This window comes from Trematomus bernacchii, unplaced genomic scaffold (assembly GCF_902827165.1).
Source record: "Trematomus bernacchii unplaced genomic scaffold, fTreBer1.1, whole genome shotgun sequence".
Lineage (NCBI taxonomy): Eukaryota > Metazoa > Chordata > Actinopteri > Perciformes > Nototheniidae > Trematomus > Trematomus bernacchii.
Window position 1 is genome coordinate 14,513,940 of NW_022987689.1, and position 12,851 is coordinate 14,526,790.

A 12,851-nucleotide genomic window follows, 5' to 3' on the forward strand; every position below is an offset into this window, starting at 1 on the left:
ACAGAGCAAACAGGTCCACAGACGACGCCATAGCCCTCACCCTCCACACTGCCCTCTCACACCTGGACCCGAAGAACAGGAACACATATGTGAGAATGCTGTTCATTGACTACAGTTCAGCATTCAACACCATTGTGCCCTCCAAGCTGGCCATCAAGCTCAGAGACCTCGGGCTCAACAGCGCCCTCTGCGACTGGATCCTGAACTTCCTGACGGGCAGACCCCAGGCAGTGCGGGTGGGAAACATCACATCCTCCACCCTGATTCTTAACACCGGTGCCCCTCAAGGCTGCGTGCTCAGCCCTCTCCTCTACTCCCTGTTCACCCACGACTGCGTGGCCACACACAGCTCCAACACCATCGTGAAGTTTGCTGATGACACGACCGTCATCGGCCAGATCACAGACGATGACGAGACGGCGTACAGAGAGGAGGTCGAAAACCTGACATCTTGGTGCCAGGATAACAACCTCCATCTCAACATCAGCAAAACAAAGGAGCTGATTGTGGACTACAGGAAGCAGCAGGGAGAGGGACACGCCCCCATCGCCATCAATGGGACTACGGTGGAGAGAGTCAAAAGCTTCAGGTTCCTTGGGGTCCACATCACTGAGGACCTGACATGGTCTCTTCACACCACCACCATCACCAAGAAAGCTCGACAGCGGCTCTTCTTCCTCCGCAGGCTGAGGAGGTTCAAAATGGATTCCAGGATACTCTGCAACTTCTACAGGTGCACGATAGAGAGTATCCTCACTGGCAGCATGACGGCCTGGTACGGCAGCTGCACCGACCTCGATCGTAAGGCTTTACAGAGGGTGGTGAAAACTGCACAGCACATCACCAGGACGGAGCTGCCATCCATGGAGGACCTTTACTCCCAGCGGCTCAGGAAGAAATCACTACGGATTATCAAAGACCCCCATCACCCCAGCCAAAAACTGTTCTTTCTGTTGCCGTCTGGCAGACGTTACCGCAGCATCCGGGCAAGGACAAGAAGATTCGGAGACAGTTTCTTCCCGCGGGCAGTGAGACTGTTAAACAATTGAACTGTTGAAACAACATCAAACATTCAACTGCTACTCAGTAGTATGTATCTAATACCTAATATATATATATCATTCCAATAACTTGTATATAGACTCATACTGCACTATTCCACATCATAACTTTATTTCATTTTTATAACTATTATTATTTTTGTATTGCTCTTGCTCTTATTGTTATTATGTTATGTTATTATGTTGCATTGTTGGAGAAGCCTGTGACATAAGATTTTCAACTGCATAATTACTCTGTAGCTATGTCAGATTGACAATAAAGAACCTTGAACCTTGAACCTTGAACATCCCGATAGCAATGAATATCTTAAGTGCTTTGACCAAAAATCCATAAAAAAATATCATCTGTGGAAGCCGTAGTACTGTAAAAAGCACGACCAATCATTTTAGCCGGCCCGGCTAAAATAACTGGATGGCCTACCTGCCTGTCAGCCTTCCATCTGTGCACAAACTTATCTCGTGCCCTCATTGGTCATGTGCGCATTCGTGTGTGTTGGAGGAGGGGCTCTGTAAGGAAGTGGCAGATTTTTTCCGGTTGTGTATTTTCAAATTCTAGCGATCTCGAGCCGGTTTCTCAAACTTACCTACCCCACCTTTAAATGCATTAAAATTCTAGTTATAAGCGCTCATAAATATTGATAACATGATAACTCGTAGAGAAGAAATGCCTTCTTGACAACACCTCGTCAATGAGGCCTAATGTTTTTTGACCACTTACCATCGATACACTGATGTTGCCGTTGGTCTCCAGCAGTGATGTGTTTTTATTTTTGCCCTCTGTGTTCAGAACAGACCCAGACCAGGTTTCAGACGTATCACATGGAGGCAGTTGGATAACAAGTGGGCTCAACGCCTCCTGTAAACAGAGAAAAGAAAGCCGGAAAGGAATATTTTCATCATTAAAATGTTCCCCTATAAATTGTCCAATCGAATACAAATCCATGGCTTGGATACTCGATGATTTACTATAAAATGTTCTTCAGCATTTCATGGCGGCCAGAAGTTGGAGACTACCGACTCTTTGTTGATCTTTTATCCTAGCATCTAGGATTGATTGGCTCAACATCTATTATTGGTTTCCATGCGATGAGCCCTATAGGATGTTGCAGAAAATATGTTTTTTTGTGGGCCAACCAAAAATGTAATATTGCATTGGTTCTTTCGATAAAAACCCAATTGGATTTTCCATTGGATTTTGGATTATAGTAGTAACAAAGCAAACGTTTACAATTCTGAATCATTTGATTCAGAAAGATAAAATCGCAACATGTAAAAAGCCTATAGCTATAAACAAACAACACCTTGATGACTTTACAAGACCACCACAAACCTAAAGGTGGACTAGTGTTTGGCGCGATGATGTTTAGAAAGCTCATTTGGCCCATTGTTAGCAAGCGCCTTTTTTAAGTCCGGTTTCAAAATATATGAGCTGGTTATTTACTGAGAGATTTTATGTCGTAGACAAAGAAATAAAGTTTCAGATATCTTAATCTTGTGTTTACCAAACCCGATTTTAGGCATTCAACCAAAGACCCATTGTCTTCAAGCTCATCGGAAGTGCAAACATGCCTACTTATTTTCATTTCAGGATGTATTCCTTCATATAGTGAGGCTATGGAGTTGACATTTATGTTTCTCAGTAAAATATTGGATGTATTACCATGTGTACAACTTTGGTAAATAAACCAATGGTAGGTAAAAGGTTCAAGTGGGTTTGCTAACAAGGAAAAAACCACTACCACACTCCATTCTCCATTCCTTGCCAGACAGCCTAACCTCCAGTGCCAGACATCCTGCCCAGCTGTGGAGAATAGAGGGACCAGAAGTAGTGTGTGCTCTAAGGTTAGTTAATGGGTTGAATGAGTTCGTGGTTAATCACGTGGCGGTTTAATAGTAAAACTATTAGTTGTGGAGGAAGTAAACATCCCAGCAGCTGACAGTCAGTAGACACATAAAGAGAGGTCAAAACAACCTGCAGAGACAAACCTGCTGAGACACAATTAAAGAAGTATGTACAGGAAAAAACAAACATCAGATTTTGTGTTTTTCCACTGATACTGTCTGATTCTTACATTGTTTTCCAAAAAGAAGACACACATGGACCTCTACACAAACACTCCACAGACCCCTGGCTATGTCCCTCCCTGCCCCACTCCTCGTCCCCTCCCACTCCCTGACACTTGACTGTATAAATATCCTCCTCGCAGCATTGCTGGGATTCAGACACTGACCTGCTCTGACCAGGGAAACTCAGGAGACCAGCCAAAGAAATAGACAAAAAAATCAAATAGGGACCATCTACTGAACAGACAACAAGTTGCTACATTTTCCAAAAACAGATCAGCCTGAACATCCAGAATGTGGCTCCAGGTGTCTCTCCTCTGTCTGTCCTGCTTAACTCAAGCCCAGCAGGCCGAGGACAGAGCGTCCCTCCGCCGCTCCAACGACCACACCGGGCGCTGCCACTACAGCTTCACCGTGCCCAGCCCAGAGGAGTCCAGCTGCTCCGGGGGCAGCATGAAACCAGAGATGGATGGAGTCTCATCCCGCCTCACCCTGCTGGAGGCTTTAGTCAGCCGTCTGTTAGCTGGAGAGGACGGAGGAGCGGGGACTGGGGAGAGGGCTAAGGGTGAAGAGGGGGTCCGGGAAGCGTACTCCCAGGTGACGCGGGAGAGAAACCAGCTGCAGCAGGACAAGGAGCGCCTGAGCAGGCAGGTCCAGGAGCTGCAGAGGCGGCTGGCCGAGCTGAGCCAGGAGGCAGAGACCCTCAGCCAGAGACCCTGCCAGCAGACACACACCTCAGGGGCCAAGCAGCGGGAAAACAGACCTGCCAGTGGTATGTACACCTGCGAGGGAAACACACACAAATCAGAACGGGGACTCTTTTAATAACTAGAGTTATCCAAAAGATAGCATTTGGGGTGTGGACTGGTAGCGTGAGAAGTTCACCTCCTTTGACACCTCTCTGTCAATAAATGCATGTGTATGGCCTAATGTGTTTAGGTCCTATGCATATGTGTATAACATGAGTGTACTATGTAGTGTACTGTATACTAACAGAGAGAAAAACTGACTAACCCTTTTTTTCCTTCATTTTCTCTTAACGACGAAATGTATTTGCGGTTGACTTAGGCCATTAGAAGTCTCGTGGGGCAACGAGTCAGGTTGCAGTAAGATGTCCCAGGTTAAGCCAGGGGGGTCGGTATTTACAACACAGACTCTTCTTTTATGGCTTTGTGAATCATGCATGTCTGCTTATGTGCATGTGATCATTTTCAGCAGAGTAATCGCAGGGTTATAGGGGGAACCTGCTGTGCTCCGAGGCTTATAAACGAGAGACTTTGATGTGTGGATGGACTCAACTGTACTGCTAATATACTGGATACATTAATTATGTTTCGACAAGTTCTCCTTAACATTCTTTCCCACTCTGTATTTTTTGCTTTCTTACTCTTCACTTTTCCAGACCCTGCATATGATTTAGGGAATGGTGCATACCAGGAGATGAAAGCAGACGTTACTGAGGTTCCAGCATCCCAACTCATTCCTGAAGGAAGTCCCAACTTCACAGGTAAAGTTTGGGTTTTAATATGCCAAGACATGGGATTGATCTTTTCCGGCAGCTGAATAATCTGCCATTTGTTGCCAAGAGAAACAGACCTGGTGATTAAAACCGGTAAAAACACTGATTTGAAATGAGTGTTTCTCTGACACAGGGGCTGCCAGCCAATATTCCACTAATGAGTCCTCAGCTTGTTTCTCTGATAGTGTAAGATCTAGACGTTTACAGGGACCCTTATGATTGGCACAGGTGTCTCCTTCTCCCAAAAAAAAACCAGGACAGATTACATTACTTGTTAGACGCTTTTATCCAAAGCGACTTACATACTCAATACTGTGGCCAATCCCCACAGGAGCAATTTGGGGTGAAGTGTCTTGCCCAGGGACACAACGACATGCTGACTGCAGTGGGACTCGAACTTGCTATCCCCTGATTCGAAGTCCAGCACACTACCCACTGAGCCACAGTCTCCCCCAGATGATAAAACCAGCAGAAACCAAAGCATGTCACATCACAAAATAGTCTTTCTTCAGCTGCCATTTCAGTATGCTCAGTTATTTTCTGATCCAGAAGTCTCAAATCCTTCCTCTGGTTCAAATATTTAGTCTAAAATGGCCTTGATCTAAAAAGTGCATCGTAAAAATATGGCTTAAATACATGTACAGCCCATTTATGACAGCTTCTGGCAGGCAAGCACAAAAGGGGAAAACTGGCCATTACAGTCGACTAAAGGAAACAAACTGACCTTAATTAAAATAGCAGATTTCAGTTGCTTGAAAATTGTTTGAAACATTTGTGATAGGGATGTACATAACTTAACGAAGCAGATAACAAAGAGCTTGCCATTTTGAGACAATTTAATGCTAAAATGCAACATATTATGCCTTTAACGCTCTGTTTGTCCTGCAGGCTGTGGAGAGCTGCAGTCAGTGGGAGACCCCATGTTGCACAAGAAGGCTGACAGTATCACAGGGAAGTATGGAGTGTGGCTGCAGGACCCCGAGCCTCAGGGTCCCAATTACAACAACAAGACCGTGTGGCGTATCGACACAGTGGGTAAAGATGTCCGTCAGGTCTTTGCGTATGAAGACATGGATCAGTTATCCCAAGGCTTCCCTATGAAGGTCCTGGTCCTGCCGGAGCCAATGGAGAGCACAGGTGCCACCATGTACCGCGGCTCCCTTTACTACCAGCGCAAACGCAGCCGCAGCCTGATCCGCTACGACCTGACCTCCGAGCGCCTGGCCTCCCGCCTGGAGCTGCCTCACGCCGGCTTCCACGGCCAGCACCCTTACTCCTGGGGCGGCTACACCGACATCGACCTGGCGGCGGACGAGCAGGGTCTTTGGGCGATCTACAGCACCAACAAGGCAAAGGGGGCAATTGTGATTTCCAAGCTGGACCCCGAGAGCCTGGAGGTGAAGAGGAGCTGGGAGACCAACATCAGGAAGAACACAGTGGCCAACGCTTTCATAGTGTGTGGGCGCCTGTACACCGTGGGCAGCTACACCGCGCCCAACACCACCATCAACTATGTGTTCGACACGGCCACCGGCATGGGGAGGGCTGTCTCTGTGCCCTTCAAGAACAAATACCGCTACAACAGCATGGTGGACTACAACCACGCCCAGAGGAAGCTGTTCGCTTGGGACAACTTCCACATGGTCACCTATGACATCAGACTGGGGAAAGCGAGTAACAGCAGCAGCTAAAGACTAACGGCTGTTCAGGACTGTGCTGATGCAAGTGAATGAGATAAGACGTGATAAAGTTGCATTGTACTGAGGTTACTGCAAAACTTAGTATGTTTTGCATTACTAAAATAATGTGTTTTTTTTACTACTTTTGTAAATAAGATCTATCATGGCAATGAACATCTATGCATAAAGCATATTATTGTACCTTATTAACTCCTTGGTTATTCAAAACAGTTATCGTGGTTTCAAATATTTTTGTTATCTGTTTATAAATGTTCTCTTTATTTAATTTCTCAATAAAAAAAGTGAAAATAAACCTTTTTGTTTCATATATTTAGTTTATTTAATGAAAAAAAGTATGACCCCAAGGTTGTGTCAATCAGTCTATGTGGTGTCAGAAATGGTGTATAGAATATTGATATTTTTTAAGGTATTGTATCCAAGTTAGACATTCTTACACAAATAGACTGTATACCAAATACATTGTTGGGATGATTTAATTATGGTATTTCTAAGTCTATTTTATTGTTACCAAAACACAGAATGTATCCTAAAAAAAAATCTCCATGCTCATCATCTGAACTTATTTACTTTACTTAGTTGAACTGGTGTATATACAGAAATTGTTTGGATAAGGCACTTTTGTGTAGACTCCACTGATAGTGAAAAAGAGATCAAATTGTGACGGTATACAACAGATTTAGTTTGTATCTTCTCCACATGCAGTGATATCACTATTATATGTTTGACATACTATGCCATGACAAGTGATAGTAGGATGAAACATGAACGTGAATGAAGTGTATTGTGTATTCAATATAAGACTACTGCATTCACGAAAGTTAGTTTGAAAGTTTAAGAGGTGTTTCTGTGCGTAAAGTCAAAAAGTATCCAAACTGGCGTGCCACATTTGAAGGGAAAGTGCTGGAAATTGTTGGAAAACGAACTGAATATATACAAAAAGACAATAGTTATCTGTTGGTTCGCAGAAGTCCAACCCTTTTCTTATTGGAGTAATTATCTGAACCAAAATCAAAGCAGTTCAAGTCGCTCACCCAGCGCTAGGTTGAACATGATCTCCTGCTCTTCCAAACCCTCCCCCCGGAGAAGAGTGTCTAGCGCTCAGAGAGCTCCACCAGCCGCACAACAGCTGCTCCATGGAGACTCCTCAGAGGCGCACACTCCCAGCAGCTTGGACAGCCAGATACATCGCCAGCAGAAACCGGAGCGTTATGGAGAATATCGGCTGGCTGAGACTGACGGAAAAGTCTTCAGGTGGCGCTCCAAAGGAAGAGTATAAGAACATCTGGAGCACCGGCTGCGGACATGGCACTCAGGATGCCCGGTTCCCGGAAGATATATCTTTTGGACATTGGTAAGGACATTTTTATATGCCAAAGTGTCAACAGTAATCTATCAAACCGACTTTATCGATCACCTGTGGTCAGAAAAAACGTATATCCTGCTCTACTGCGACGCACATACATCATGCAACCGGTCTGGAGTCCGGTTAAAGGGGTATACATTACCATACATTATCTTGGAGTTTTAAACGTATGATTTCTTCTTTGAAATCTAAAACAAATGCACTGCATCTAGGCAATAAAAGTAAATGTTATAATTCAATTGCCGATAATACATGAGCATATTATCGTGAGGAAGTGCTGTGTTTATACAAAATCCTCAACCTTATGTAGGAATCTGGTCTATACGCGTGCGTAAATTGGTCATTTGGAAACATCGAGACAACCAATCAACGAAAGCGCGCCCTGAACGCACCGCAGAGTCAGATCATAGTTTATTATAGGTGTCCTGTGCAGGCACAGTTGATGATGATGTAAATAGAGAAGCCTATGCAGAGGGAAGCTTCCGTCTCTTTATTTAACGCATCTGTGATCAGAGCTGCACAGAGACGCATTCACGGTCACTCTGAACATGCCGGGGCTGCTGCTCGGAGATGCGTTTCCTAACTTCGAAGCGGAGACGACAATTGGAAATATTAAACTCCATGAATTTCTCGGTGATTCGTAAGTAGGCTTCTTGGATATATGGATATTGAATAGTGGAATATACTGTTACTAGAATGCGAGAAGGGGAAGGAGCTTCCAGTTCCTGCTACTGGTTTCTGACTTCTGCTTTCTGTTATGCATTTAAACGTGTAAAGGTTGCATACATGTGCTAAAGTCAATCAGACGGATGCAAACTCCAGTAAATCCAGAGGTTGACTAAGTACTCTAAACGAAGTAAACACCACATTGTATGAATATTAAATAACAAGTGACATCAGGACAGCAGAAACTCAGCATATCTTCCTTCGCAAACTGAAAACCCATATATTTCGATTGTACCTTGGCAATTAAATTATTGCTGGGAAAAAAACCGATGCACTTTTTGAGTTAATTTAGGCCTCGAAACTGATTTACCAGCATTAACTATGATATGATCTTGCTTGAAATGAATATATCTGCACTTTCCTTGTTGTTCGGAGTTTGAATCTTATTGTAAGTCGCTTTAGACAAAAGTATTACTGCCAAAAGTCACGTGACTCACTCACGTGACTTTTGGCAGTAATATTCCGCCGTGAGAAGAAAAAGTGTTGTAGTTGTAAAAAAAAGTGTTGTAGTTGTAAAAAAAATGTGTGTACTTGTAAAACCTATGCTGAATTTGTCTCTGAAACATGATTTATTAGAATAATGGTATGTGTTTATTTGATAGATACGTTTTTTCTTTGCAAAACTAAATGCATTAGTTTGTAGATGGTGTTTTGTATTTGCAAACCACATTGTGTTTGTTAGTGAATCATGAGGCATTTGTAAAACCTGTTTAGTTTGTTTGTGGAGTTATGGCAGGAAATTAGCTCCATACAAAAGCTTCAACTAAATGATATGTAATATAATGACAATCCTGCATTCCAAACTAGTTCTCAGACTGCACAACAACCCTTTTCAGAATAATATACAGTATATTATATTAAATGAATTTAAAATTACGTATATATGAATGCGTTTACCATATTCACGTTGTAGCTGATAAATGAGTAGATTTGTTTTGCGTATTTTCTGCTGGGTAGCTTGTCAGTCTAACCAAGACACACAATTTCATCTTGACCTAAAATGATACATTATTTGTTTTTGTATTTTCTATCTGAATTGTCAAAGTAACTAAAGCTGTCAGACAAATTTAGTGCAGTATCTTTATGGAACTAAACATTATTTTTGCAACATTACTCAATTAAACTACAAGTATACCCTTAAATAGCACGTAGGTAGCTTGACTCAATGTACTTAGGTACTGTCCAATATATAATATCAAAAGCATCAGTAAGGAGACCAGGTCAAACCTTGAGTTCCTCATTGGTGCAGTCACATTGCTGACCTCGTCAAACAAGGTTGTTACTGTCATTGTTTTTGGAACACCAGAGTCACGCAGAGGTCACTTCCTGTGTCAGGTGCATCATTCAGCTCCATCCTATTGTGCAACCAAACAATAAGCCACAACAGTGACCCCATAAATTAAAGATTTAGGTCAAAAGAGAGGAAACAGGGTCAGACTGAAACCTCAGTTTGCACATCCTCACTTTCAAAGAATCAAAGACCCTGACTGACACCTGACACATCCTCACGTATCTCTCTGTTTATTCCAGATGGGGGGTCCTGTTCTCCCACCCCAGAGACTACACCCCGGTGTGCACCACAGAGCTGGGGCGCGCTGCCAGACTGAGCACTGAGTTCAGTAAACGCAACGTCAAAATGATCGCCCTGTCCATCGACTGCCTGGAGGATCACCACAGCTGGAGCAAGGTGTGTCTAAACTGTGTTTAGTGCAGGTCCTAGCTACACACTGCAATACAGTCATATCAATCTGATGAAACTAGAATGATATATACCCAGATCTTAAAGGGGCCCAATTATGCTTCTTGGGGTTTGCCTTTTTCTGTAGTGTATTGAATACGTTTTTTGTGCGTGTAAATGATCTGCAAAGGCTAAAATCCCAAAGTTCCCTCCAGAAGGAGTTTCTCTCCCACACATTTAGTCAAATTTAATATAAACTGAAAGCAGTTTGAATATATTGAGTCTAGACTGCAATAGCTTCAGATAAAACTAAGTTATGACAGTTAAGAGTTGTCAGGCAACGTCAAATAAGTAAACTGAATATCACATACAATTGTACCTCCTCTGTGTGTGCCACACTATACATACCTCAAAATAGTTGTTCAAAATTATTTTATTTAAGACATCAGAGCTCCACCAGTGTAGCTACTAACAAAGGTCTATGTCTCTACAAACTAGGACATCCTGGCATACAACTGTGAGGACTCGGCCTGCCGCTCGCTGCCCTTCCCCATCATAGCGGACAGTAAACGGGAGCTGGCAGTAGCTCTGGGCATGCTGGACCCAGATGAGAAGGATAAAGATGGCCTGCCGCTCACTGCACGCTGTGTAAGAATCTTCAGTCAAATTCAGTTTTTTGTCTATTTATAGGCAGTAGGGCATGATTTGCACCATGTGATTATTGTGGCAATAACATGGTAAATAATGTAATAATGCTGTCTGATAAATTCATCTCTTAATTTAGATTTTGTGTCTTACCAATTACACTAATTTACGTGAGGGTGGTTGGGGAAGGGAGACAAAGCAAGACTGTAAAGAAAAGTTAATTATTTATTGGCACTTGATTATTATATTGTTATACACCAGGATTTGATGTGGCTTGCCAGATGTTTATAGCAAAAAATAATAAATAATCTAAATTTTGAATATATATATTGCTGTTTATACTGTTTTTAATTATTATTTGTGAGTTAAAATGTGATTTAAACATGCAGAATCCCTTGTTATTAATATTGTTTTATAATCTGAGCACAGCGCCAGACTAACACTTTGCATAGTTAGTCAGTTTGGCATGATGTGATGAAAGAATAAAATGCAAATACACAGACATTAGCACAGGGACAAAAGGCGTTTCAAGTAAAGGGTAAAATAACGTGGGATCCTAATACAAATTCGCATTTAAATAATACAATCAAATACAGTTTGCTTTTGGACCGTGGCCCACTATTCAGTTTCAGTTTTGGCCCAACAAGGGTAAAGCTTAATGCACCCCTGATTAACACTATATTTTAAAGGTGCATTATTAACAAATCAACTTTTAATGTTTATATACAAGTTTTCATCAGTACTGGTATATCGTGACACTATTAGGCACCATTCAAACGTCATATCTACTCTCATGCCTGTGGAATAATTAGTAGTGTCTCTGTTTAGGTGTTCGTCATCGGCCCTGACAAAAGGCTGAAACTGTCCATACTCTACCCGGCAACAACCGGACGCAACTTTGACGAGATTTTGAGAGCAGTGGATTCTCTCCAGGCCACAGCAGGGAAACGAGTGTCCACACCTGCAGACTGGAAGGTAGGTCACACCTGTGTGTTTGTACCAATCATTTCAGCAGCTGACTACAGAGATAACATCATACTGGCCTTCAATGCTTTTCATGTGACTGGGTCAGGCCCCTTCCTACATCCAGGACATGGGTACTGGAAACATGAACACTCCAGCATATTCGCTCCACTCTATATCGGCCAATTGGTTTGGTAATCATTCACTGCGAGTGGGACCCAGGTACCCCTCAACAAACAACCTCCCGATTGCTATCCTGACTCTAAAATGGTAGAACAAGCTCCCCATTCATATCAGGGCAGCAGAAAGTATACACAAACTCTGTTGCAGACTGACAAAGAACACCTGATTTGACTTTGAACTGACACCTGTACGTAGCATGTGGTTTTTCATATTTAAAAGCTAACATACTAGCAGGATCTTGCTTTTTTGAATGTGTATCTTCATAGTTAAATGCACTTCTTATAAATTGCTTTGGATAACTAAATGAAATGTAATGTAATAAAGGAAATAGATATTCACCTGTTGCCACACAGAATTACTTTTCTTTTTCATTTGTCTCCCTTCAGCCTGGAGACTGTGTGATGGTTCCCGCCAGCATGCCTGAGGAAGAGGCAGCCGCTTTGTTTCCAGCCGGTGTCTACACCAAAGACCTGCCCTCTGGGAAGAAGTACCTGCGCTACACCCCGCAGCAGTGAGCACGACGGAGACACACCCGACAGTCAACACTCATTTATGTCACAGTCAGTCCAGCAGCTCTCAATCTGGGACTACATTGAGTGCTGCTAGTCTGTGTATGCGGTAGACAAAACGCCTTAAGAAATGTGTAGGATTCTTTTTTAAATAAAGTGATTTTGAAGTATGTACACCTCTGAGAATCAAAGCTTACTTTCATAATGGGGATTGTTTTTTGAAAGAAGGGGGAGGCTTGAGATAGGAACATATATTTTGTTTATAGTTAAAGATGTAGCAAACAGTTTATTGTATACAGCATGGCAAAGAAGCTTTTATTTTTGTAGGATGATACTATCAGGGATAACATATAATTCAAATCTAGACGTTATTGTTTATCCACTTCCTCTATTTTCTTAAGAGGAAGTGGTTAAAGGTGCTAGTTACACAAAGGATGGCT

At 42.7% G+C, this 12,851-nt stretch overlaps 2 protein-coding genes across 2 annotated transcripts; both read left to right on the plus strand.

Moving 5' to 3' along the window:
* The first annotated feature begins 3,294 nt into the window (after positions 1-3,294).
* LOC117488880 (myocilin-like) lies at positions 3,295-6,557 on the plus strand. The gene is made up of 3 exons (XM_034138031.1): positions 3,295-3,897; positions 4,528-4,632; positions 5,533-6,557. The coding sequence occupies exons 1-3, from the start codon at positions 3,420-3,422 to the stop codon at positions 6,333-6,335; spliced, it is 1,386 nt and encodes a 461-aa protein (XP_033993922.1). The 5' UTR covers positions 3,295-3,419; the 3' UTR covers positions 6,336-6,557.
* A 2-nt stretch (positions 6,558-6,559) lies between these two features.
* LOC117488881 (peroxiredoxin-6-like) lies at positions 6,560-12,585 on the plus strand. The gene is made up of 5 exons (XM_034138032.1): positions 6,560-8,347; positions 9,964-10,120; positions 10,610-10,759; positions 11,585-11,731; positions 12,289-12,585. Exons 1-5 carry the CDS (start codon positions 8,256-8,258, stop codon positions 12,415-12,417), a joined length of 675 nt encoding a protein of 224 aa, XP_033993923.1. The 5' UTR covers positions 6,560-8,255; the 3' UTR covers positions 12,418-12,585.
* Positions 12,586-12,851: the final 266 nt, after the last annotated feature.

What these genes read in the sequence shown, in the direction of transcription:
- LOC117488880 (XM_034138031.1), top strand. Translation starts at nt 3,420, where the DNA reads ATGTGGCTCCAGGTGTCTCTCCTCTGTCTGTCCTGCTTAACTCAAGCC. An exon ending in GGAAAACAGACCTGCCAGTG is followed by an intron (nt 3,898 to 4,527) that starts GTATGTACACCT and finishes TCACTTTTCCAG; the next exon opens with ACCCTGCATATGATTTAGGG. An exon ending in AGGAAGTCCCAACTTCACAG is followed by an intron (nt 4,633 to 5,532) that starts GTAAAGTTTGGG and finishes TTTGTCCTGCAG; the next exon opens with GCTGTGGAGAGCTGCAGTCA.
- LOC117488881 (XM_034138032.1), top strand. Translation starts at nt 8,256, where the DNA reads ATGCCGGGGCTGCTGCTCGGAGATGCGTTTCCTAACTTCGAAGCGGAG. An exon ending in CATGAATTTCTCGGTGATTC is followed by an intron (nt 8,348 to 9,963) that starts GTAAGTAGGCTT and finishes TGTTTATTCCAG; the next exon opens with ATGGGGGGTCCTGTTCTCCC. An exon ending in ATCACCACAGCTGGAGCAAG is followed by an intron (nt 10,121 to 10,609) that starts GTGTGTCTAAAC and finishes TCTACAAACTAG; the next exon opens with GACATCCTGGCATACAACTG.